This window comes from Amblyomma americanum, chromosome 6 (assembly GCF_052857255.1).
Source record: "Amblyomma americanum isolate KBUSLIRL-KWMA chromosome 6, ASM5285725v1, whole genome shotgun sequence".
Taxonomy (NCBI): Eukaryota; Metazoa; Arthropoda; class Arachnida; order Ixodida; family Ixodidae; genus Amblyomma; species Amblyomma americanum.
This window is the reverse complement of record NC_135502.1, coordinates 74,661,639-74,688,886: the sequence shown is the minus strand read 5'-3', so window position 1 is coordinate 74,688,886 and position 27,248 is coordinate 74,661,639. Positions and strand designations below refer to the sequence as shown.

The following is a 27,248-nucleotide window of genomic DNA, read 5'->3' as shown; positions in this document are numbered from 1 at the left end:
ATATATATATATATATATATATATATATATATATATATATATATATATATATATATATATAACTACAAAAAGAGAACAAACTGAAAAACCGTACTGGTGACCATTTTGAACACTGCCAAGGGCTGACTTCCGGAACGAGGAAGGAAAAAGCTTTCCTTTTCTTCCTTCGTGGCACGGCGCTTCATGGTACCTACCGGTTGTGCCCGCTCGTTGTACCCGAACTTGGCACGGCCGGTGTCGAGGAGAGCGCGCTTTTTTCTTCTTATGGCCTTCGCAATGGGGTCTGTTTCCGCCTTCTGCCGCACCTCAGTGGGGCCGCCACTGCCCCACCGCTACCTTTAACCGCTCCACCGCCGTTCACGCGGAAGAACGCGCGCTCACTCCCAGTTCGGCCCCCGTCAAGCCTTTATATGTTACCTCTTACGCTTGACGCAAAGACCGCGTAGTCAGCCCCTTTGCCATGGGAGTAGTATGAAACAACGGATGAACGTTTGCGCGCTCTCTCCTTTAGCCCGACTGTGTATGGTCGAATGCATGCATCGAGCACAGACGTCAACACGTTCTACCCTTATATTTGGCTAAAAAGCAAGGCTATCAGCCTCTGTAGTTCGTATTCCGGCCGGTTCAAAGAGTAAAGGATTCTGCAGCGTAAATACAGCCCCTGAAATTTAAGCGCAGCTGGTTTAGTTTTGCATAACAGCGGCATTAGCAAGAATTCGTGGCGCTCCCCAGGACTACGTATCATGTCATCCGCGCAAGGAACGGGTATAGACGGAACCCAACCCTGGCCACAGGAGCAGAGCACGTTGCACGCACGCGACGTCCAAGATCTCCTCTTGGCATGACATTTTGAAGTTCGGCGGCGTCTCCCGACCTCCCGTCTCACCCGATGACAACGCAAAAATTAAGTCAGTTGTTGACAATAACTGCAAGCACGAACTAACTGCTAGCAAAGCCAAATTAGTTCGGAATTGCGCTCTGTCTCAATAAAATCGGTCTTCACGAGCGACCAGACTTCTCTGAGAGGCGATGACTACCAGGTTTACATTATTCTCCTGCATTTCCGCAGCCCCGTCATCGCTTTCCACAAACCTCCAGATAGCATAAACTTTCCTCACGTCATTCAGGAAACGAAGTAGCACCCCAAGAAAGCTCTACGCAACATAATGGAGCTCCATTAAACCTCACAGCAATGCACGATATACCAGCTGTCATAGCTTACAATTTAAGGAGCTAAAAATTAAGTTTTGCGATGCTTACATGTTAATAAAAGCCCCTGAATTTAAGAGAATAGAGGGCATTGGTCATTCAATTGCATAATCTGAGATATTTTACAAAGAGATTTAAACCAAATATTTTTAGGCAGCTTCGATCAGGACACGCCGCAGGTTGAATATACGTGGACAACAAAAAAAAAATGGCGCTCTTTGTGATAGCTGAACTCGCTCATTGAACATACATTATTTCTGAAATTGGAATAATCAGTACGCGTCAGTATCTGTGGCAGCATACGCAGCTTGTACTGGTTGTTTCTTTTACGTTCTGGTAACGTTAGTCAGGCCAGAAAGAAGAAAAGAAAGCTTGCGTCCAACTGGAAAACTTTATCGGGCGAGCTCGTACGTCGTCAAACAGAAAGCAGTTCGGCGGCACAGCGATAAACAAGTGCTCTGTCAACTAAGGTCAGAAGGACAATGGCTCTCGGCCTTGCAAAATTGAATGGTAACAAGGAACTTGAAACATTAGACGCCTAATGCGCTTACTACAATTTTGAACATGAAGAGAGACATGCGCGCGGCTATATACAGACATTCCAGAGAAATCTGATGGCTTTCGATTGACAAACAAAAACGTAAATGCAGCGCATGCCGTTGGCTTCGAGCAGAGAGCAATGCATTACAATGCTTCTTGACACTTAATTGCTCGCACATTAGTAGTCGGTGTTCTTTTGAGCTATCGATACAGACCTCAATCGTTTAAGGAAGTTGTGACGTATATGAGGGTAAAAATAAGTACATTCAGGACATGCGAAAAGCAATATCGGCGTAATTAACTACTATATCATTTCCCAGCAATCAATCTATTTGACAGTTCAGTGTTAGTATAGTCTCAATCCCACCTGGTACGGCGCTATCGTATTTACAGCTCACGCGTCGTAAAGAATTTTCTCCGCGATATAGTACATTTTTATGAGACGAGTGCAAAACTTTCGTTTTCTGAGTTTTCATTGTCTTCCACTTAGCATTAACTTGTCATTTAATCACGGACCATGAGACATACGAGAGAAAGTGATCAGAGTATTCCCTTCTGGATTTAGGAGGGGGAAAAATTTTATTTTCGTAGGCAAAAGTAGTAGATGGTGTGGGGTTATAGCTCCATCAAGTGGCCACTCGACATAGTTCTGAGGAATGGGGTAAAGTGATTCCTCATTTTAAATGTTTTCATCGAACAAAGTTTGTGACGAAGAATCTGTGCACATGTGGGCTCTGTTGAAGATACGCAGTTTAAGCGTCTGCATTTTGTTTTCTTTCATTTCGGTGCTACGCTCACCACGCTCACCACCATGAACCAGCGGGTTACAGCGCGAAACCAGGCAAAAGCCAACCGCCGCCGCAGATACAGGCATGAAACCAAAGTCTACATGTCGCGCGGAGGCTGCGTAGGCGCGCGACATGTAGGCTCCCTAGCAGCGGTAGTGTCGTCGCGCCTCTAGCGGCGGCGGGTGGCGTAACTCCTGGAGAAAAACTCGCATTGCTTCTGCGGCGAATGCGCAGGCCGCACGCCTCTGGCTCTGCGTCCTTCGGAACCTTTGTCTTTACTTTAGTTGTTTCTTTTAACGCTTTGCCTTACAATAAATGGTTGTTAACATTAAATATTTACTCTACATAATTTTGTTTTGGTGAGCGGTTCGAGCACTCTTCGCCCACTAGGCTACCTCGGGGCTGTCTTTGTCCGAAAGTTTTCTCATCGCTTGGCAACCTCCTCAAGGCTCATTCCAAATCAAGATGGCTCCCAGTGGGATGGCCAGAAGTGCCGGCAGCGAGGCCGCTTCTGAAGCGGGCCTTTCTAAGTGGCAGTATGCGTTGATTTTCGCCACTCCAGTCGCTGCCGGTCTCGCCTACTGGTACTACAGAAAGGGCCGCGGCAAGGCGAAGAAACCACCGAGTCCCAGCATCGGCGCAGAAAAAGAGTCCAAGCCCGCGGACAAGTCTCAACCTAATCACTCGCGTAGTGCGGCCGATGTCAGGGTGAGTAACCGATGCCAAACATTTCTTGCAGCGCCGGGCAAGCTGCCCAAAATCTACGCGTGCCCGTGTTGCAATGCATGCCTGCGTCTTGCTGCCGTGGGCGGGCGGGACACCTGGTTGTAATGGGAGCACTCATGTTTCCGTTTTCCACACGCGTCGCAGCGCATGTGCAGCGTGGCCGGTAGACGTGATTCGCATCTTATGTTTTCACGTGCTGTGACAACTGACGGACATCTCTGTATTTACGCAGGACCCGTTTGAAAAAGCGAAGGCTTTCAAGAACCAGGGGAACAAGCACTTCAAGGAGGGCAAATTTGATAAAGCTATCGAGTGTTATACTGAGGCTATCGCCGTTTGTCCACAGCAGAACACGAATGAACTGGCTACTTTCTACCAAAATCGTGCTGCTGCCTATGAAAACTTGGTAAGCTCTGGCTCACGTTCGCTTGGTAAGCTCTAGCTCATGTTACCAAGTGTCTGAGTATTGCTCATTTGTTGTGCAGAAAAACTACACGGAAGTTATTACCGACTGTACCAAAGCTATCGAACTGAACAAGATATACATCAAAGCGCTTCACCGAAGAGCAAAGGCTTACGAGGTTGTGGACGAACTGAAGAAATGTCTGGAAGGTGAGCTCCGTACCTTGTGAAAATAAAGAAAAAACAAGCGCGTTTGTTTGGGTAAAGAAATTAAAAATAAGAATACAATGTGAGAGAGTGGATCATGTTGTATTGATTTTTTACGGTTTTGTGCTGAAATATCAATGCTTTTGTCAACTCTTAACTCACCCCTGTGCTGCACTTATGGCATCTTCTATGGCTGTCAAAGCATCAAGGCAGGCATTAGGGAAAAACCAATTGTGAGACTCAACTTTTTCTTCGTGGTCTAGGCGGGAGGGTTAAAGCCCTTCCTGGTATCTGTTGGACAAGATGGATTCCATCCATTAGGTAATCTTTGACTGTAATGGTCACATTTTGCAGAAAAGGAGAATGAAAACGAGGTTCTGACATGCCAGAAGTATAAATCTCTTGTCCATAGTACTTCTCATCGCCTGCTTTTAATAGCAATCTAAAATCCTTGCATATTACACAAAAAAGGCATCTAGTCCCTGTGCTCAGAGTTTCAGCGTGATATACCGTGGTTAAACTAAGAATGTGCAAAAATGTATGTCCTTCACTTTGCGGAGATTTTTATTTGACCTCAGAGCTAGCAAACACACTTCTCTATTCTCTGGTCTTTGCTAGTATATCTCCCAACGGAAGAAATTAATTCATGCCTAGGCTCGGTACAGCTTTGTTGGACAATTCGTTAGTCATTTGTGTCAAGAATTACAAAGTTTTGTCATTTTTTATCCATTACAAAATAAAATCATTACTTTCATGGAACAAGAGTGTCAGGGGCATGTCTACTTGATGCCTGTGGCATGGAGACTCGTGGCATTTTGCAAACTATAGAACACTCTAGTGCTGCGCCTAATTTGATGCCTGTAACATTGCACAATATCTGGTGGTGAATCTCTGAGACTAACAAGAGTGCTCCAGCATGCACACTGTAAGGCTTTAATTACAGGAGCCTCCTTGGAAATGACATCAAAGATGGTTAGTGTAGTAGTACTGCAAATCCAAATTACCTATTCTTGTAGTCAGTTTGAAAACTGGTACTACATGTGGCTTGTACAAAATGCTTTAGTTTTAACCATATACTTTGCTATATTCTTGACATCAACACTACATGTGGTTTATGAAAATGTGCAGTAGAGAATTTGGTTGATTCTTTCATGGATCATCGTGACTTTATGACTAAATGCACCAACTGGATTACATAAAAGCATTTCATGTCTTCTACACCCATTCTTAATGATAAAGTGTACCAATTTTGTCTTTTGTGTAATTTAGCAAAAAATGAAAGCTAGTGCAGTAAATTTATTGACTATAATCTGAACCATGGTTGTCATAAGATACTGAAAAAAATGTTTTTCTCTCACTTTTTGACAGTGACTGAAAATAGCAAGCACTGGCCTTTGCAAATTAACTAAATGTTCAGTTTATACGAAGGCTTTAGATTTCTTAAGACGATTTGATAAAAAGCCGCCACAGTGGCTCGGTTGTTATGGCACTCCACTGCTGACCCAAAAGACATGGGTTCGATCCTGGCCGCAGCGGTCGAACTTCGATGGAGGCGAAATTCTAGAGGCCCGTGAACTGTGTGATGTCAGTGCATGTTAAACGCCAGGTGGTCGAAATTGCCGGAGCCTTTCAATGCGACGTCCCCCATAGGTGGGTTGAAGAATACAGAGGTCGGCTTCCCTGCAAAGCAAAAACACTTCACTATGGCGGCGCAGCTCCTCCTGCGGGCAGAAGTTGGGTGCTGGAGATTTCTGTTGTAAACTCCCCTGCGCCCTGCGTGCGCCTGTACTCCTGGACAACCAATACCCACGCTCTGCAACAGGGAGACAAAGGCCTACCTCCTTCCCTTTCGGGGCTAGCCTTGTCTGCAGAGTCACAGAAGGCTTGGAATGGCTGCACCGCATAGCACCTGCTTCGGAGAACTGTCAAGGAGACTCGTGGCATTTTGCAGACTGTAGAACTCACTAGTGTTGCACCTAATTTCTTATCCAAAAACCAGTCCGGCAGCCACGGCGAAGGAATTCTTTCGTGCAGAGAAGCTGACTTACAGATTTCTGCAACCCACCTATAGCCTGAGTCGCTTTGGGACATTAAACCCCCTAAATAAATTAAATTACGATGTGATAAAAAGGCAAAGAAACTTTTGATACCTTATGAGAGGTCTGAATAAAAGCATAATGCACTCGTTCAAGGTGATCCATGTATGGTGCACGGTTTTGAGATGGATTATTTGGTTCTTCACAGACATCACAGCTGTGTGTATACTCGAGGGATTCCAGAACCAGAACTCTCTGCTTATAACCGACAGGGTTCTAAAGAAGATTGGGAAAGCAAGTGCCAAGGAATACATCAAGGTAACCTTTTTGTGTACTTGCGGAGTGTTTTATATGTGCTTACTTCTTTCATGTGACCCCATTCTCAACACTGGTCTTCTTCTTTTAGAAGCGAAAGCCAGCACTGCCATCGAAGCACTTCATTCGAAATTACTTCGTGTCTTTCTGCGAAGACCCCATCATTCAAGCTGTTCAGGCATGTCGTGAAGACAGGCCGTTTCCCAAGGGAGGTGACATAGATAAGCCGAGGTGAGCTTTTTCTCAAATCTCACTTTTGGTGGAAACAAACAAACAAAAAAGTTTTTCTAACTGTTCTTGTCAAATGGAAAATCCAGTCTTGGTTCCGTGTTGGGTTTATGCTGTACTCCTATATCTAGCCACTGGATCTTGCCGCCAGCATTACCTGTCTAATTGAGTTGAAAGTGAGTAAAAAAGATAAAGTTGTTTGTAGTGCAACAGTTGATAACACAATAAATGTATTGCTATGTGTGGTTCACTGATTTGTGCTGCTGATTTGCTTTTTCGTTCAGCATTAGTATGCATCCATAATTCTTGTGAAGTGTCTTATCTCATTACCACCTGTGTGGGTATAGAGCTTGATAATAATTTTCCCTGTGTGTCGAAGCGAAGCGTTTATTGTTGGAAAGCAGTCAGTGGTGTTGGAAGTAGTATTATTTACTAACGCTATGAATTGAAGGTAGAACGCGTAATGAAATTGAGTGAAAGGCATGAGAGGGAACAGATTCTCACTCCTTCGACCATTCCTCATTTGCGACCTGCAACTGAAGTCGGTGTTCATGGCCGATCACCTTAATCTGGATAATGTAAAGATTAGGTCAGAAAGCCCTCATGCAATGTTAGGATATGGTGGCATGCTGTGCAAGTAACCAACAGCCTGCTTTCTGTGGGGTGTTTGCATGACTTACTCTCGCCTCTTTATGAAACATGGCCTTAAACGAATATGTGTTACTTCCTGGGCACTGACTAGTAGGTTGGCTTGCTTGCAGAACCGGATATGCACTGGCCGTGGAGTGCTTAGCCCGCGAGCAGTACGAAGATGTGATTCCACACTGCAACGCGGAGGTGGACAGCGAAGGAGAAGCAGTGCCGGAAGCTCTCTTGCTGCGAGGTACACTGCACATGCTGCAGGGACTGGCACAGGCTACGCTAGATGACCTCAATCGGCTACTCTCCATGGACAATGTGGATGTCAAGGTAGGGTTTCAACTAGAGCTTGTCAGAACTGGATGGATGCGGAACGTGCCTGCAAAGCAAAGTAACTGCAAGCAGTGTAGTTGCTTTCCTGTAGCAACATAGCTGTAATTGTGATTTCACTTATGGCAGTCCTGACAGCCTTTGATATTTTCCCATGCTGTTTTCAATTCTTGTCATCATTCATGGAATTAGTACTATAATGCTGTCGCACGGGCACTTTTGACCGTGATCAAGTCGGATCAGGATTGAACTCAATGCAGATTTGACGTTGCTACATGGCCAGTTCAGTCATAATCTAGTCCAATCTTGTTCAAACCTAAGCTGATTCATGATCTAATGCTTAGATTCTGGTCGAAGGCTGCTACCATCGTGCTCAGGAAACAGTGAAATGGAAACTAAAAATGAAACATACAGTAAGATATTCTACAAAAGCAATAAAATTTTAGATTATCATTGATTTTTCAATTGCAGTTTGATTTTTCAAATATAGGCATGCAACCACCACACACCTGCCTAGGCAGCAAACACGGTGACCACGCTCATGGGCCAGTAGTAGGGTTTTTTGCACGTGTTTGTGGTGGGACCTGTTATAGCTTCGTCAAAGCCAATAGGTTTTTGTCAGATAATCTCCTAAACAAAACAAACAATTAGAACACTTCTGGTAGTGCTTTGGTTCACTTCTTGATTATGAACCCATTTCTTTGCCACTGTTTTACATGTGCATGCAGCGCTACCTGGCGTTAATCAGGCCAGCTCGGCAATAGCTATCAAGTGGGAACATCAAGGAGCGCTGCATGTGCAGCATGCTTAGAAGGTCAATAACATTTATAATGTCACGCTTAAATTTTAGATTTGTATGGAAAAACATCCCAGCTTTAAGCTTCAGGTGCTAGCTTGATTTTAGCTCATTTGTTTTGCTAATATAGTATTCACTTGCCTCCCTGAGTTCATTTTAGAGGGTGAACTAACCTAAAGAGTGAACTTTTGAACAGTTTGATTTCATTGAAACTTGTGGGGTTAGTTTTATTCACTTGTGGGACCATCTTTGCCAAGTTTCATTATTCTAGAATAAGTATGAAGCACGTTATGCAGCCTTTATGACAAGGATGACAATGCTTGCATAGGAAAACTATCGTTCGGAAAATAAGGATGCTTTTCACAATTTTGTGTGTTATGTGGCCTTTGGAATATTCAGAGCACAGAACTGTGGAATTATTTTGCTTAATTTTGATATATTTTAGAAGAATGCTACAATATGAAGAATGGCATTGGTTTCTCATTTTGCACCATTTTTTTTTAGTCATTTCTCAGTGCGGAAAAAAAAAAGAAAAAATAGACAAACTGGGGGCACAGTTGTGTTCCTCATAAAATTTCGCTTCAGAAAGCCAGCCACAATATTAATATTAGAATGCTAGTTATCCTAAGCTTTCCACAGTTTACTGGAAAAATAGGAAATCTGAAAAAAGGACCCACAAGATTAAAAATCACCCCACTTTATTTTCAGCGCTCCAGTGTTCAAGAAAAACCCCCAGCCGAATAATTAAATTTGGCTGAGATGATCCCACCAGTGATTCAGTAACATTGTATTTGTAATCTTATTGTTTCATGAGTAAAACAGATGCAGTATTTTGTTAGCTACCTTTGTTACAGTGCTTGAAGTAAAGAATCTTAATTTTTGAATTTCACTACATGCTGAGTGCCCAAGTGGCGTGGATTGGATGGGGTGCAACGAAGAGCATTTCAAGCCTGTTCATTTTTTTTTTCGTGTGATTGCGGGTATGATTTGTGGGGGAAAGGGGGAGCGTCGTTTTTAATTGCCAATGTCTTTGGTATTAATGAAGTTAGCTTAAAAATATTTGTGGGGCTCTGACGAGTAATGGAATACAGATTGTTCATGCGATGTTCCTAGCCTCAGTAAATACCATTTCATGGACCCTTTAAGAGAGGTGCAGATAATTCCGTCACAGTCATATTCAGCTTTTTTATATATTGCAGAAAAAACATGGTACCATTCGGAAGTCTTTGTTGGTGAGCTGCCTGTGTAAGTCGCCTGCTGTGCTTAATATTATTTTTGCAGGTTCGTGTGAATGCTCTCATCAAGCTGGGGACACTGAAAGTTCACGCTGAACAACTGGAGGAAGCACTTCAGGACTTTGAGCAGGCCGCTCAGCTGGACCCTAGCAACGCTGATGTATTTTTGCACAGAGGCCAGGTGTTGTTGCTGCTGGACAGGCTTGAAGACACACTCAAGGCACGTCTTGCTTTTTGTTTGTGTGTTAGCCTCAGTTCTTTTTTGCAGAGCATGAAGCTGGGCTAGTTGGTTTTGCATGACTATAAATTAGCGCAAAGGACTGGGCAAAAAGACGACGGACAACATGACCAGTCTTGTTCTCATCCTGGCCTTTGCAGTAATTTATAATCTTTTTTTTTTTTACAGGTGTGAGGGTTTGCAATGAGATCTCAATTTCGGGGTTGTGGGTCTGATTCTGCATTATACATAGTGTGCATAACAACTGTTATGCATTGAAGAGCTTTGTACCTCGCTAAACATGGGCAAATGCTGCTTATTCAAGTGTGGTAGAAATGGGCTGCTTTGTGTATTAAGCCTGCAGAGAGGATGAACTTGGCAGTACATAAGTGAGAACTGCATCACAGTTTTTGGGCAAAAATAACAAATGGAGCCACTATGCTGTGAGTGTTTTTTTTTTGTGTTATCGTTTGGCCTAGAATCATTTCGTATCACATCTTTTTTTATTAATTTTTACGAGGTGCATGGGTGCATGCATGCGCGTGGGAGAGGCTGTTGACGTCTTGTCCTGGCTTGTGTGTTGGCTCAGCCAATAGTGCGCGCACAGTGTCATTTGACGGAAGTGCAAAAAATAATTATTCCTGCTTAAATCTCTCACCTGAAGCATTTGACGATTGTAGATTTTTTTCATGAAATAAAGGTTTCTAGAAGAAAACCACTGCCCCCCTCCCTGCTTTAAAACTGCTTTAGCCGAGAGTCGCTGAGGAAATGTACTCCGCGCCTGCACATCTTTTTATCTGCCAGGAGCAACCTGCTGCACTTCACATGCTCGCGACACAGAGATCTGACCATATCAGATCTCTGCTGCACACGGGCAGGTATAACGACGCCCCGCCTACCACACACACCTGCAAGAAAGAGCCCTGCCCTGCCCAAGAACACTTCTCTATAAGAACACTTCTCCACAAGAACACTTCCCCACAGATTTGTGCAAGTGTGTGGGGAAGCGTTCCTTTATTTGCTTGCCTTGAGAGTGCTATGCGTTGAGAAAATCATCGATTTCCGCGGTCGTTACAAAAATTCGACTTAACCGAAGGACATGCGAAACAATTCATTTAAGGGGATTTTTTTTACATTGAGTCTATAAGAAATCAACTAAGCCATCTAATTCTCAGAATTCGTTTCAAAAGGAGTGTGCTGTATATGTAAACGCTCCAAGCCACTAGATAGGTCATCATTTTTTTCATGCAAGCTTCACCACTCAAATTTCTCAGGCACGGTTGTGAGCCAGGGTGCGCTAAAAGAGGGGCTAGCTACAGTGGATTGCGAAAAGCCATGCCAATCGGGAGACTGCTGCTGCTCTATTTTCCTGTTTTTCTGACTGCCCATCTTGGTCTTGTGGCCCACAGGACATGGAGCGGAGCGTGCAGCTGCGGCCAGACTTCCCATCGGCTGCTGCTCAGCGCTGCTATGTGCAGTACAGGTGTGGATTGGCCACAAAGGACAACCAACAGCAGCAGGAGGCGCTCTCCAGCTTCCAGGAAGTGCAGAAGCGGTTCCCGAACTGCCCTGAATGTTACTTCCTTCATGCTCAGGTTGGGTGCACTGCTTCCTTCTCCTCTCCCGTTCTGCTGCCATTTTAGCGGCAGCTTTTTGTGCCGGGTATTCTGCGCCGGCATGTTTAAATGAATAATTTTGGCCGCTAAATGATGTAAAGATGTACTAACTCACATTTTCATAACTTTCCCAGAGGGCCACATTACGATGAGACACCCAGCTTGTGCTGTTGGTCTGCGAATCGCCTCTGTTTTTATACCCAACCTCTTGTTTGCCATCCTTTGCAAGCCCTGTTCCATCTTACTGGCCCTATTTTTTGCCAATTCTTACTTGCCCTTGCAGCATGGTTTAGGCATTTTGAGCTATTATATTGGATTAGTTGAAGGATTGCTACCCTACTATAGTAGGATACAACTTTTAAAAAAATCATAAGTTGGTAACAGTGGGCCAAAGTTTGCGGTGTCCTGTGTTACTCTCCGCTGACCAATCACAGCAGTGAAGAAAATAAAGTTATAATGTTTGACTGCATCAAATAAGCCAGATGCATCGAAATTATTGAGCTTATAAATTTATTCTCATGATTAGCTTCTTGTCTAGGTTACAAGAAATGATTCAACATTGGCCTACTTTTTGTCACGGAGGAATTCTGTTCAATGATCCTGAATGTGGGCAGAGCGTCACGGCAGGCTTGAGCTGTATCCGACTGTAGGTCATTTATTTTGATGATTATGACAAACCCCACATTGCTGGCCAGATCGGGACCAGCTGCTTCTGGCCTACCTTTAGTGTTTGTGCTTCACCATTGTGCTTGTCGTCTCTCTTGTGCTAATGGTTTCACGTCGTTTTATGTTATCCTCACAGCTCCTCTCAGAGATGAAAGAATTTGAAAAGGCCGAAGAGTTCTTCCTCAAGGCTGAGAAAGCAGATCCAACAGACCCGAATGTTTCTGTCCATCTTGGGTGAGTGTGTGCTGTTTGTGTACAGACTTCAGGTATTTGCCTACAGGAGAGACAATATTAACCAAAGCATGGCTAAGTGTTGGAAAGTTGGTGCAGTGGACTTTTGATAGTGCCCGTTTTCTAGGTGGCCGCATTGCATTCTGGCTTAGTAATACATTGGTTTGGACTCCCAGAGAGCCATAAAAGAAACCCAAGGCATCAGTGGAATTCGCTTTGGGAAGGCCTGCTGTTGGTTTGTAGCAGACAGTTTACTGCATAAGTTCTTTTTGCCGATACACTGTCCTCGTACACTGCCACGTCGATAGTTTACATTGAAGCTGCACGCATAAGAATCGATAACGGAATAAAGATGTGGTTTCTTGTATGGCATATAAAGTAAAAAATTTGGCTCCTCTCAGCTGTTACGAATTTTCAAAATCACGGTAGCCCAGAAGAGCAAGGTTTGGTGATTAAGTGCAATGGTGCCAGTTTGTGCTGTGAAATGATGGTGAGACTCCTACCAGTTGTTATATGCATCAGTGGATTTGGATTGTTTTTTCTGACCATCCATGAGTGGCAGCTAAAAGCTTGTAATGACACCTGGTACCATCCCTCATCCAAACATCTATGCTGTTTACCTGAATTCTTCTTTTCTTATGCCAAAATGTGAAGCTATAGTGCATGCTGGTTAACTTTAGGACATAAATTTAGAGCTTCTGATCTGTTGGTTTTCTTTCATTTTGAGCCATTAGCTGAATTCAAGTTCAGATTTATTTTTATAATTCACAGCAAAAAAACTGCACATCTTGGGCATCAATTTCATTGGAAGCTTTCATTCACACTTGGAGACTCTTCACAATGTAACGCACACATTTTTTTTTTTTTTGGCTCCAAAAGAATCTTAGCTCTTCCTATGGACAAAATTTGCCCATACTTCAGAATTAGCTTGTGCACTTGTCGATATTCACTGCAACAGCAATAAAGGCCAGTGTTTTAGGAAGATCTTCATACTAAGCTCCAAAATGGCCCTTTCCAAACTGAATTTGGTCCTTGACTGTGATCTAACGGTTGGCTCTTTTGCTAAAGGTAGCCACCATTGTAGTTGGAATTTTTTTTAATGTTTTGTTTCATCTTTGAAAGACAGGAAATTCTTATTAGCTCTGCTGGTTTTCATTGCATTGTGCACTGAAAATTTGTCATTTTGTTTTCAGAGATTAGTTGCAGAAAACACAAGCTGTGTGAATAGAGCATGTATATCAGATTCAAGTAGTAGCATGTGAAGTGTGTTCAGATTTCATTACAGCCAAATGAATTGATCTGGCACTTAATTTGTCGAAGGGTAAAGGGCACAGCTTTTGTGTAAAAAAAATCTTTTTTTCATCTTTTGGGTAAACATGACAGAGCTCAAAGCAGCAGCCCTTATTGCCATTTTGGAAGGTGTAGCTCAAATTTTTGGTAGCCGTGCAAAATAGTTTTTTAGAGGCTAATTTGTTGAGACTGTTGTTCAATTGTGCTTGCAGCATTCTGTACCTGCAGTGGAGGCAGGACTCTGACAAGGCAGTGGAGTTAATGAACAAGGCTATCAGCATGGATGACAAATGCCAGTTTGCTTATGAGACACTTGGATCCATCCAAGTGCAGAGGTGAGATTGCTTGCTCAAGCTCTTGATGCTAACATGGCCGTTAACCCCTTCAGATGCTGCTGTTTCTATGTAAAAGAAAATTCTTCCTTGTACACTGGCCCAGTATACAACACAAAACTCTGTAGTATAATAATTTTCTGCAGGCATGTTCACAATTGTGAACAAAATGCCATATTACTTGCAAATTGTAATGCTGAAATTACTAGGACTTGTCAGATCAGTACTCAAGGTACAGTAAAACCTCGTTAATTCGAACTCGAGGGGGACCGGAAAATTGTTCGAATTAAGCGGAGTTTGAATTAACGAGCGGGTGCTAAAAAAAGCGGCCATCACGCCCGGCAGCACGGGCCGAAGCTAAAACAGGCATATCTGAGATCGTTATCTCTTACTACGCGCTACTACACATTTGCGGCGGGCGATTGCGCGAATTAAAATCATAGAGCCCGAATGTCGAAGGAAATAAAGTTAATTTGTTTATGCGGTTGGAGCTAACATCAAAATGCATTCGCGTAAGCAGCAAGCTTAATGATTAAATATGACGCTATGCTTCAAAAACATGTTTATTAACAGCAGATTGGCAAAGCATATCAAAGAGAAAAATAATCGGTGATGCGCATTTGTTTTCGTTTTCTTTGCCGTGACTCGACAAGCATCGTCTGCAACTTGCCCAACAGCTCCAACGCAGCGTCCGAATTATCGGCGGAGAAGTAGCGCGCAGCCAGATCGAGTGCTGACGCTGTTTCACATGCACTCGGGGGTGGCAATGGATCGTCGCCTCCGTCGGACTCGTCGTCGCTGTCAGCTGTGCTCGCCGCGCCGGAGTTGTGCGGCATCTGGTCACCGCAGGCCGCTTCAATAATCTCGGCATCGCTTAACGACCCCGATGTCTCCACGCCGCTGTCAACGTCTACGAAGCTCTGGAAGTCAACACCCTTCGATAAAGCAGCGTAGGCAGGGTGCAGCGCGACGGAGTCATCACACTGAGCATCCAGCTCTGCCGTGCTGCAGGCTTCTGGGCCTTCAATGAAGCCGCACTTTCGATAACAGTTCGCGACTGTGTCCGCCTTGACAGCATTCCACGATGTTGCCAGCATGTCGCAGGCTCCGAGGAGATTGACGTCGTACGATTTGCCGCTGTCCATACACACAAGAATCCGCTCTAGGAGGTGGCGCCTGTACAGTGTTTTGAGGTTTTTAATAACCCCAAGGTCCATAGGCTGCAGCACAGCCAACGGTCACGACCGCCTCGGCGCAGCGGAAACCTGCAACGGCTTGCGCCGGAGCGACCGTGGCCGGAGCATAGGCGGCGCCCGCGGTAGGGTGGCTACCCGCGTGACCGCGCGTCAGCCAAAAATAGACAAGCCAATGCTTCGACGCTCCGGCAGTGAAAACCTGGTACGGCATGCACCGGAGGGTTGGTTCGGGCAACGAAATTCACGTCTCACCTCGTGCGTGCTGGCTTATTTTTTTTCTCATCATTCTGCTTTTTTTTTAATTTTCAGCGCATTGTATTTGCTACGAGGTGACTTCTATATGCGAGGAGCAATGCCAGCCATCGGCGCCTAGTTCGAATTAACCGACGTGGATACCGGCATATTCGAATTATCGGGAGCTTTGACCCATTGAAATACACAGGGCTTTGCCGGGACCCGGCCGTCAGTTCGAATTAACCGGAAGTTCGAATTAAGCGATTTCGAATTAACGAGGTTTTACTGTATCATGCAGTCGCTTTTTAATTCTTTTGTGAAGCTGCATGTGATATTGATGCCCTTAAAAAATTGTTTACAGATTTTGTAGACGTTAATGTAAGAAAGGCACCCCAGTTGTAATATGGGGTTTGAATTCATCTGGTACTAATAATTTTTAAGTGTAGTGCACTTAGAAGCTCCAGGTTTGCTACACACAGATTTTTGTGCAAAGTAACCTTCCTATGTACACAGTTGCGTACAAAGCATCGTTGCCTAGATTCCAGATGGCACATTGATGAAAGAGTGCTTGGCCAGTGAGACATCAATTTGGTAGCATGTAAAGACATCACTTTGGGAGGAGGGGACGGTTCATTATGTGGGAAAAAAAGTTTCTAGAGATTCTTTTGGAACGGTCGAAATTTCATATCATGCCTCCGTCCAAGAATTTTTGTGATAGCTGGCGGTGCCGGCCAATCGTAGGGAGATAATGCGAGCAGGCTGAACACCGTCCCTGAAGGTCAGGTGCGCGTTTTTTATGCGAGGTTAAAAAAACACACAGGATGGCTACAAGCACGTAATGCGAATGTTTAAGTCTTAGCTTAGAGCTCAAAACGTCTTGGCACTCTGCCAAGTTCGCCGAGCACGCCCCTCCCGCATCCCGCTGGCAGGAACCCTCCTCAAAAGATAAACAAGCGGATAACATGTTATCGGTGGGCAGCATCTTGCTGTGCTGCCAAGGTCTGCGCTGTGGACAATGCGAAAACTGAGGAACCCGCTACAAAAAGCTAAAAGAAAGTACATTCTGGACGACAAAAGTGGTGGAGGGGGGGGGCTCATTCATTAGGCGAGCATATACGGTAATCAAGGCACGGAGGGACGTTTCTGCAGGTGCTTTAACAGGAGTATTGCTGGGGGTAGCAATAACATTAAATATAGAACAGCAATGTTTCAATCCATTGTGCTCCTTACAGTGCACAATGATGGTGGAAATCTCATGGGGTCGCTAACAAAATCCGAAAGAAGCATTGGAAACGCATTTACACAGATCAGTTTACAGCTGACAGGATTTATTTACGGCCACACATATGGCGATTCTGATGTCAGTGATGTGCAGGCGGCGCACCACTGCTCACTGCTTGCTGTGTGTACTGCGCAACTGGCACTTGCAGTGTGGGCAATGTGCGGGCAGCGCTTTAGTGCTAGAGGGTGCGGTCGCGGCTCATGCAGAGAGTGTTTGGAACATCTAAACTAAAATTTTGCCCATAGCACACAATGCACTCTGGCCAAGGAATTCCGCCAATTCTTATTATCCCAGAATTCCTATCAACCGGAATTGTATCGTCGAGATTCTACTGTACTGTTGTAGATAGAGTAGAATCTCAATGATGCAATCACGCCTGATAGGAATTTCAGGATGACACAGGTACATAAAATTCCTTGCCCGAAGTGCACTGTGTACAATGTGCAATATTTTGGGTGTTCCGAACACCATTCACCACGAACTGTGAGCATAGCTACATATAGATGCCATCAGCCATAACAGATCTGCGTGAATGCGTTTCCTGTGCTTCTGCATGCGGAGTTTGTTCTTGATTGATATGAATATTTTGTGCGACCCCGTGAGCTTTGTATCGAGACTCTACTGTACAAGGTACTACAGATGCAGTGCATTTTGTCCATACAGCTACTCATAGGAATGATGTGAACTAGCAGTTTTATGGCACGTGATGAGTGTATGGTTGGAACCTGTCTGCAGGGGCTACCTGAAGGAAGGCCTCGAGCTCTTCGAGAGGGCGATAGCACTTGCCCAGACGGAAACTGAGCTGGCCCACCTGCTTTCCCTGCGCGATGCGGCCGCTGCGCAAGGTCGAGTGGCTGAACGGCTAGGCTTTGCAGTCCACCCTGGGTTCAGCTAGGACTCATCTTGAGCCACAGAACCTGCCATATTGTAGGAGGTGTGGGGGAGGACAGACTGTTCAGTGAGGATCCTCTGCTCCTCTCCGCAAAGAACCAGATTGCCTGTTCACACGATGCCCTCCTCTCGTGCTGATGCTCTCAAACACCGTGTGGAACTATGCGAGATGCATCGGCACTCGCGCAATCATGTACCACGGAATGGGTAGCACATAGCAGCCAGGGTTAGAGGGGTGAAGAATAGTGCCATGCCTGGCTCTCTTTTTGGCAGGATGTTATCGCTTGGGTGTGGCAAGACCAAGCAGTGCAGCTTCGGGCGTTACTCTTGATCGAGGCATGTGTTCCATTGTACTTTTTTTTTTTGTCTGGTGCCTACATACAGTTAAACATAGCTAGGGACCAGCGATTGTTTTCACTGAGCTAGTGTTAGAAAACACCTTGGCAATGCCAGCTAGGATAATTTGAAGAAAGAAGCGGAGGTTTGCAGCTGTCTGGATGAGGCATACAGAAGAACATTTGGTGTTTGCTGCATTATCAGAAAAGAGTGTTGTCTTGGAGCACTACATTGTTCCAAGGAATTGGGGATGCAAGATGTTAGGTGAAATGTGAAGGCACAGTGGAGCATTAAAGTGTAAGGAGCTTGTCTGCATTGTGTGTGCCTTCATTTTGCTCTCCTGTATGCAGGATTCAGCGTTGCTTATTCAGTGCAGTGTCACGTCAGGTAGCATACAAGTCTTGCATTCATGAACAACATTAAAACAATGTTGTGGAACCACTTTTTACTTCTTTTTTTGAAATGGCTTCAGTGCTCCTTTTGATCTGTGCCCCGTTTTACACCTTCCGTATTGTTTTCAAGTTACATTTGAATTTTTCTTACCTCAAGATGTGTGTAATGTCTTCTAGTCTGTGCAACAAAATAAATGATTTTGTCGCTCTCAGTGCACTCGCTTTATTTGCCTGCTAGAAGCAAAAACAGCTGTCAGTTCAAAATGAACCTTATCTGCAGTTGCAGAGAAACTTTATTACACATTCCCATAGTAAAGAATTTCAACCAAGCATAAAAGTCTATAGTGCGCACGTAAAGAAATTTCCAGTAGCAAGGTTCCGGTGGTATGGGAAGAGGGCAACGAGAGGTGCTCCAGTTGCACAATCGAACCAGCAACAAGGTTGCTAGGCCGTTCGCAACATGGCAGCACAGAGGAGATCTGTAGAAAACAGCCACTGGCTAGCGTGCATTGTATTGTCACTGTTTTCGCCAGCCGAGTGCAATTGTGCACACAAGTGCACATCTTGGGCAGCATCAGAATGTCTGTGTGTTTACTTAACCTGGAATGCTTGCACTTTCCGACATGTGGGCTGACATCAATGTGAAGCAAAAGACTGCTGCCTGTCGCAGCAACCCTGCCCCCCCCCCCCCCCCCCCCCAACCAGCACCACAAAGAAAAAAGGCCCAGCCTCTCTCGGTGTTTCTATGACATCGCAGCACCGCGCATGTCGATTTTCTTGCTTCAGCCATCGGCCAATTGTGCCAGTTTCTTTTCGTGCACACTGTACATACTTCGGTGCAGTCACTGCTTTAACTGCCGTAAGCAGAACAAGCACCCGTGAAACTCTTCATCGAGACTGCTTCTGACACCTTGGCGTGTGTAGCATGGCTATCCTATAGTGCAGCATTATTCTCAGATGCCTAAACCTTAAGCATTCACCAAGGTATTGCGAAAAATTCACAGCACTGATCTTGGTACAGGACGAATTAGAGAAACATGGGAGAGCCCTTTGTCCTGTAGTGGGTGTAGTCTGGATGCTGATGATCTCCCGTTATGCTTGATTTAATACGTTTGCACTATCCTTGTACTGTTCGAAGAGAAACCGGCATTGTATATGCATATGGCATAAGGTAGGGATCACATACGCCTTCATTCTCCTGTACGTCATGTGCAAATGCACCACAAAAGCACAGAACTTGTTTCTGAATTAGTGCTTGTTTGTGCTAAAAGATAAATGGGCTTCACTGGGAAACTACACTTCAATATTTGCTGTTCTATTAGCTTCCCAATTGAATTTTTTTCTTTCCAAATAAAAGCAATCTCTCTCCTTATGCAAATGCTCCAAGCTGGAATGATTTTGCAGGAACTTTGTTTCCCCTAATTGATGGCAGCACCTCTTGTAATGGCCACTTCAAGGGAAGTTTTGGGCCTAGTAAAAAAATATACCAAAGGATCCCAGCAATGTCTCCAAAGCTAGTGCGAATAAATGTGGGCCACAGTATCCATAGAAACTACCTTTCCATCATTAACCTTGCATTTTCCTTTTCTTTTTGCACCTGTCACAAATTGCCAAGTGCATGAATACAAAGCAGGGTGTAAGCAAGTACTATTTTGAAGTTAATGCCCACTCTCAAAAATGGGCTAGCCGCAGTCACAGCTAATCTTGGAGAATCACTTACTTTCCTTTTTAGCACCGTGCACTTCCATTCTAATATCATGAGCAATGTGTTATGCATTACACGTTATTAAACAGGTATGTCTGCATTTTAGCAACAAAAGTGAGCAACATCTTGATATATATACATACCGAGTGTTTGCACTTACTCGCACTCAGTTCATGGCATCCACCAATACCATTTTTCTTTACATTTCTCTAAAAATGCACAACAGTAAAAATGCATTCAAGCCATTAGAATTACAGTAGGCATGCCATGGTCTGCCATATAATGTGAATGATGGGGCACTCGCTTCAAATACTTGGATGCATTCATTCAAATCTGCAATTCACTCTACTTGTGGTCAGAGAAAGACAAGTTGTTTGAACCACTTGGCTGCATTCAACTTCATCAAGCAGTGTAGTAGTGGTCCTTTCTGAATGATTACATTTATCTAGGTCCATGCAACCAATATGTTGCACAGTTGGGCCAATATCGCATGGAAAATTCACAACACACAATAAATCAGCAAGCTTTTAAACAGTCTTTATTGGAAAACACTCAAAGCCAATATTTGGCAGCAAAAGCCAAATTAATAACAAAGCTTGCCATGCGAAACACCGGCAAGGAACAATAACAGTGAACCAACAATGGCAGCCATTGGCCGCCTTCAGGTGGGTTACAATAAATTCTTGCATTTTGATTGTGCAACAGCTTTTGTTTACACTCACTGCAATGTAACAACAATGAAGCACAACAACGAAGGTTAGCCTCCTATACCACAGCGGCGGCAAAAAAGGACGACCATCAATCAACATGCTTTAACTGCAAGTCTGTTCCGACTTGCAGCTCGCTGAGGCAACCAGTATGGCACAGATCACCAGGGCTGCATCATAGCCCAAAATAATGGGTAAAACTTCAAAAAACAGACACGTGTTAAGAACACCGGACTGTAAATTCACATGTAAAACATGATTCAAGAACAGGTAAACTTAAAAGCAAATAAAACTGTGCGCCATGCATGCAATGCTCCATTAAGCCACTACTAGCATCAACTGCGTTTTGCAGTCTAAAGTTTCCAGTCAACTGGCTTCAACCTATCACGTTCAAATCCTGTGGCAGGTATGGAAATAAGGTTCTCAACCTTGCATTATCTAAAGTCTTCTCAAATGAAATTGAAAGCCTCAAGCTGGCCCTTTTCATGGTTTTAAAAATTTATAGAGCTAAACTTACTGGCTTAGCGAAATAACCAGAAAAAGCTGTTAAAGCTTTGGTTTCACCATTTAATCCTGCATTTGGCCGTGGAATATACATCACCAGTCATAAGAGAAAAAAACCTAGATGTCGCCTTTCACCCTGTCTCTCTCTTCCCTACCCCTAAATGTGAAGGGAGATTCCCTCTCCCCATTTCCCACTGCCAACAATGGCAGCCATTAAACTGAATTTAAATAAATTAACTGAATAATTAATGTTTCAATGCTGACACTGTAGACACCACAGTAGAATTCAGGGCTTTATGGCTAAGCCAAAGCTATAAAAGCTTTTGCTGCAAAAAACAATGCTTGGACATTTCACGGTGACATGCAACGTAGCACAATACAAATTGATCCTATGTGTGGCACGAGGGTCAAGAAGCACCTTTTTCTCTATTTGTTCCGCAGACGTGGGGACAGGGATGTTGGAAACTGGGGGGCTGGGTAGGCCAGAGCCCCACCCAAAGTTTCCTTATGGGGGGTGCTCAGCATATCTAGATGGATGTTTACATTTACAAATATGTAAATAGGACAGGAAGTTGGTGGGAGGCTGAGCCCCCCATATGAAAGCTGGGAAACCTCTCGCTCCCCCAGCCCTCCCCGGTTCCAGCATTCCGAACAAGGGAAAATCTTTTATGGCAAGAGCCAACATAAAACAAAACAGCCCCGCAATCGCAGTGTACTAGAAACCTTCTCGCAACTGCTGAAGATATAGTTTAAAAATAAAGGCCAGAAGAATGACACTGAGAGTGATCAGACCAACAAAGCTGCTGTTGGGTCATTTGCAGGGGAAGTCAGAGACGTGTTCTATCTGCAGCATTAATGTATAGGCAAGCCTCAGTGATAGCACACTTACTGAGGAAAATTCACTTCATCCTGTAACCGTCTGATCCTCTGCTAATTCAGAGTAATTCTAACCCTACAGCAACAAGACTGTCCTTCCTTCCTCACACACGCATGGCAAGAGCAGATTTAAGCAGCACAGCGCATGTGTTGCCATGCAGAAAGCAGTAGTGGCAGTGGCCGCATCATTTCAGAGTGTGGCGCAACAACAAAAACAAAGGCACAGCCAAGGCATGCTAAAATGTTAGGTGAAAGCGCAGTTACATGGATAGCAACAGTGACAACTGTCTAGGGTAAATAGTCGCCTATTCTAGAAGTATTATAACGTATATGGTGTAACACGCATTAGGCATCAAAGATCACGAGAGAAATGGAGGTAACATTTTCAGCCTACAAAGGCAATACAGCGCACGTATGCTACAGCTGTGCGAACGATACCGGAAACAGACACTGGGCTGCTTGGCCAGGACGGTGTACCAACTCACACATTCTCAGAGACAATTTGGTTTCACTCCTGTTGAGTAAAGCTGCAGTTTTGACACCTTTCAGTGAAAAGTTCTGTACATGCTGTGGATGTTTGCACAACAAAGAGGACTTTTACAAAGGAAGCAAAGGGCCTTGTCCTTGCAATCTCAAAAGGCAAATGCAACCTTTCAAAGGAATAGCAGGATTAATGTGTCAGACAATTGGTGGGGAAATCCTTTTTTTATATTAAGGAAAATGTAGCATAAAGTGTCCTGAAGGAAACTGTAACCGTGGTTAGGGAACCTAAAGCACAACTCCATAAGACAGTATGAACTTGAAGGGGTCCTACGACACTTTTTTTTCACTACTGATGGCACAGCAAGAATACAGAATTGGCCCATACAATATACGTTATCTTGCTCAAAAAGTGCAAGATTGAAAAAAAGATGGCAAAAAACTAAATTTAGCTTATCTAGCAATGAAATTAGATACTGCACCTCCTTAATCTGTGAAGTGGCAAACAACACAGATAGCATAATTTGTAATCATTTTTGTACAGCTTTACTGCTTCTATTGAATTTGCTTTGTGTGGAAGTGCTGTCATATTTACATTCTTTATTTAGGTTAATTTGCCGAGTACAAACAAATGGAGTGCAAACTTGACTCCTAACCAATAAAACAAAGCATCGGCCAATGACATTTGCCACTTCACATATACCTGAAATTGGTACAATTTTTCGACACCACTGAACCAGAACAAGCATTTCTGGAGTAGGTTAAAATACTACACAATAAATTCAAGCCCATACATACTGGGAGTCAATGAATCACTATGCCCCACACTAGGCAAACAAAGAATAAACATTGTATGTTTGATTTAGGTCACAGAGCTCCTTTAAGAGTCTAAGGACAAAATCAGTTCTTTGTGCACATATGAATCGTTGTCTCTACAAGACTGTCATCGCTGTTACTTTTCTACTTGTCTTTTTGTTTTTCTTAGCCAATGGCAAGCACTTGATGAAATCATTTAGCAGAAAACCTCTCAGCTTTTCGGTAAATTTGCTCATTCCCCCTTTTCACATTTCTTTGCTGTGCACTTCTGTGATGCATCATTTCATATCAAATTATATCAATGATAATAAAGTGATAACAATCACCACAACAAGATTTGCTTCAGGAGGTATGTGTACAGTGCGACTTCCGACACTAATGCTGAAAAAGCAGCAAAAGTGTGCAAAATAAAATTGAAACAAGTAGAGAGTCCATCCACTTAACACTGTCCTTTAAATCAAAGAAACAGCAGTGCTTTTTCATTTTGCACATATGGGCTTTATGCACAACTTGCTTTAAAAGCAAACAACATTCAATCTGCTACCATTTATGCCTCCTTAGTTTGTGCCTTTAAGCTGGAGTCACTTCATGTTAAAGACACAACAAACATAGCACAAACAAATAAACAAAGTTGTAAAACAAATGACTAGAAAAAAATGCCAGAACTCGACATCCTTAAAAAGCAGAAAAGATCATAAAGCAGGATTAGAGTAGCCACTGCTTCGGCAGCTCATGATGGCAAGTTAAAAAAAAAGAAGAATGAATCGGGTACAGTCAGCTTGTATTAATTCACACTGATGATTTGTGCTTCTGTTTAGGACAGAAAGAAAAGTTTCAATATTTTGGATGGACCACTGTACTTTGAGGGCATTCTGAACTGCTTAATTGAAACGGTGTTTCCAGTCATTTCTGGCATTTGCTTCCTCAGGCGATATGGTGCTTGAGCAATGTGACTTTGACATTGTCCGTTCCACCCAAGTAAACATATTTGAAGAAAAAGTCAGGCTATCATATTTAAGCACGTATAGAACTTGTAAGAATCTGATGCGAAGCAATATCATCATTCCAGCTCTAACAATGCAACCAGGACAAGTAGTTTCCGACCATTTGATTGGTAAACATTTGAAGCCATAACAACATATGCCACCAAATCCAGTCCAGGCTTACCAAATTTACTTTGTGACCTTAATCTGCAGGCGACACGGAGCACTCTTCATGAAAAAGAATCTGGCTACCATAGACGAATACGAACCAGGTGCCACTAACAAATATGAACTATTTCACACGTTGAGCCATCATTTTCTGCCTGTGTAAAAAGTTATAAAATCTGATATGATTCAAACCTTTAATAAATCAGACAAGAGTCTGTAGTAACAAAGGGATGGAATAATGCGAGCTGACCGTACCAGACACATTCAGTGCGCAAATAAAAACGACTTTAAAAAGCACAACAGTAATAAAATTAAAAATGTTAGAAATTACCGTACATTGCTGCATATATGCCTACTCCGAATAAAAGTCAGCCCCCCAGGTCATAGCTCTCGCTGACTCTGAATACTGTAAGCTGACACAGACCCGCCCTCTCTCCACGAGACGGCATCACGACACGCACAGCTCAAAGCAAAAAAATGCACAATGATGCAGTCACAATGCCAGGAGTCGGAGGTAAATGAAAATCAAAGGTGATAATAGTGCTCCATCCTGCCTACCAGACTTTCATGCAGCCAGCCGACTAGTGGCAAATCGAACCACCTAACTACCAATGGCTCTGTAGTTTCGGATTCCAGCGCGACGCACACTTCGGAAGTTACTGGAAGTTTTCCCTCGCGCTGTCTACCACTCAACAGGGAAAGCAATCGCCAGTGTCAGCCGAGTATTCTCGTAGGGAAAATGATTTTCACACGAATTCACGACCCCTTTTTATTTTATTTTTTACACGTGGAGCTGCATGCATTCTGCCGGAATTGAGCATGCTGCCCGCAACTCTGCCAAACCTTAGACCCAACAAATGGATTGACGCCACATATTGGTTGATCCCCCCAATTTCAGATGGATGTTTAAGAAAAAAAAAAATTGACTTATATGCAACAATATACAGAACCACAATGAGGAACCAGGTCCAACTTCAGAGCAATTCTTCACTGAGTTACTTGAACTAAGCACGCGAAGCAAAATTCCACAAGAACTATATCCACTCCATTGCACAAGAGCTTAGTGTGCATTGTGGCTTACTAGTCACACAGCCAAATCAACAATCAATTTAAAACACAATCAGCATGCTAAGAAAAATGAAAGCAAAGGACCGCTGCACTAACAACGATACAAGTTGCGGAGAAGTACAAGCTACGATTAAATTAGATCTGAACAGTTGAACATGCCTGACGTTAAGTACAGAAAAAAAAAAAGTAAAATATGTGGTCAAATCTTAAGAGAATGCAGAAGCTGAAGGCCTTCCTTTCAGAATTCTTGTCTCATAACTAAGTAGCTCTGCAATTAAAAACCTCCTGAGCAATATATAAACCACATTAAAAGGTTTTTTAAACAGTCTGTGGAATTCTTGCCCTGTCTGCCTCCCTCAGGACCCCTTACAATCACAGCAAACACATTCTGCAATAACGCTTTAAAAACAATGAAAATACAGGTTTTGTGTGTTCCTTGCATTATATATTTGTGTAACCATATTTATACAGTGTAAGCTCTTAAGAAGCACATAATTTTGTACCTTGGTGAAAGACTTTTAAAAGCTATCCTTACAGAGAGGACAAAGAGCTGAAGTTTCATTGTGAGTATGAAAGGCCTCATATTATTTACAGCCATAATATCCAATTTCTCCGGTCAGCTCTGTATAGCTTTCGCATAGCAGTCAAGCATACTCATCTTGCTTACAATTTGTATGAAAGCACATGGCAAGTTCAAAAGCACTACTGTTTACTAGGCTTGGGCTTTGCTTGTATCATAAGCGAATAGTGTGTCTTTTAAGAAGTCACTGCAGATTTCTATTCATAAGCTCCAGCGCCAAGCTAGTGTAAGCAAAAAAAAAAAAAAAGTGCTAAAAATCAACACGATGGAGAAGACACAGTTTTCATCCGTGAGAGCTTCTTAGTCTCAGTCTGCAACAGATCCCTGCCTTCAGCTTTTCAAGGCAGACATTGGAATCATAGCCTGGACACTGTTGGCTTATGTATCCGGCTCCAACTCGTACCTGGAAAAAGGCCAGTAATGCACAAAGCTAACTCTCACTGAAAACACAGTTAAAATTGAGTTTTAGGTATTTTTAAGCTAGTCAGAGAACTGCCTCAAGCCTGTTGAAGGCAGAACGCTTCAAGTGACAACTGAGCACTGCTGTCATTTATTATTCTTCATGCCTGTCCCAGTTCAGCGCTATTTTATAGCTGCTTGATAAAAAGCAGAAAAGGATCACTTGCCTCATTCAGTCTTCAGCATATTCCTTTCAAATGGTTATACTAGCATATTTGCAAATTTTCGGGACGAAAAAGCATTCAGACTGTAACACACTGATAGCACCAACAGAATGCAGTGTTTTTGCATCTCAACATCCTTGATGTGTGATGTTTATAAACGCAGACCTTTCTATATACATTACACAACATCCAGCACAGTAACCCACACATCACCGTATTATACAGAATGTTGCAATGCTAAATGTGCACTGTAAAATGCTTCTCTCGGTTAAACTGCTCGCTTATTCGCGCTGGAATTTTCCGCAGAGATAGCATACGACAGTCTTACTTTTTAAATGCCAAGTCTGGATGATGTACTTACCTGATTTGATCAGAATTAATAAACTATAAATCTGTATCGTCTACAGCATGGTGACCCCCCATAACAAGCAGCTTTTGCATAGTTATATAATCTTGACACCGCACTGACGACAATACAAGTCGCAGAGAAGTACAAGCATTAGCTGGCATTAGCTGTGCAGTTAGAAGATTCTGCCATCAAACTGACCATTTTCTAGATGAATGCATGAAGCATAGAGACGTGTGAATCATAAAGGTAGCTGTG

At 43.4% G+C, this 27,248-nt stretch overlaps 2 protein-coding genes across 5 annotated transcripts in view; one reads left to right on the top strand and one right to left on the bottom strand.

Annotated features, from left to right (window-relative positions):
- The first annotated feature begins 2,909 nt into the window (after positions 1-2,909).
- On the top strand, positions 2,910-18,346 carry LOC144093713 (mitochondrial import receptor subunit TOM70-like). The gene is made up of 11 exons (XM_077627322.1): positions 2,910-3,245; positions 3,496-3,669; positions 3,749-3,875; positions 6,117-6,226; positions 6,315-6,454; positions 7,213-7,420; positions 9,498-9,671; positions 11,078-11,263; positions 12,087-12,184; positions 13,684-13,806; positions 17,251-18,346. The coding sequence occupies exons 1-11, from the start codon at positions 3,003-3,005 to the stop codon at positions 17,408-17,410; spliced, it is 1,743 nt and encodes a 580-aa protein (XP_077483448.1). The 5' UTR covers positions 2,910-3,002; the 3' UTR covers positions 17,411-18,346.
- A 2,009-nt stretch (positions 18,347-20,355) lies between these two features.
- Esyt2 (extended synaptotagmin-like protein 2) overlaps positions 20,356-27,248 on the bottom strand; it is a 44,724-nt gene continuing 37,831 nt past the window's right edge. For all 4 annotated transcript variants that reach the window (XM_077627324.1, XM_077627326.1, XM_077627325.1 and 1 more), the window contains one exon: positions 20,356-26,424. In XM_077627324.1, coding sequence (XP_077483450.1) covers positions 26,400-26,424 — 25 coding nt within the window. In that variant the 3' untranslated portion in view covers positions 20,356-26,399. The remainder of the gene's footprint in view (positions 26,425-27,248) is intronic.

What these genes read in the sequence shown, in the direction of transcription:
- LOC144093713 (XM_077627322.1), top strand. Translation starts at nt 3,003, where the DNA reads ATGGCTCCCAGTGGGATGGCCAGAAGTGCCGGCAGCGAGGCCGCTTCT. An exon ending in GTGCCAAGGAATACATCAAG is followed by an intron (nt 6,227 to 6,314) that starts GTAACCTTTTTG and finishes TTCTTCTTTTAG; the next exon opens with AAGCGAAAGCCAGCACTGCC. An exon ending in GGATCCATCCAAGTGCAGAG is followed by an intron (nt 13,807 to 17,250) that starts GTGAGATTGCTT and finishes ACCTGTCTGCAG; the next exon opens with GGGCTACCTGAAGGAAGGCC.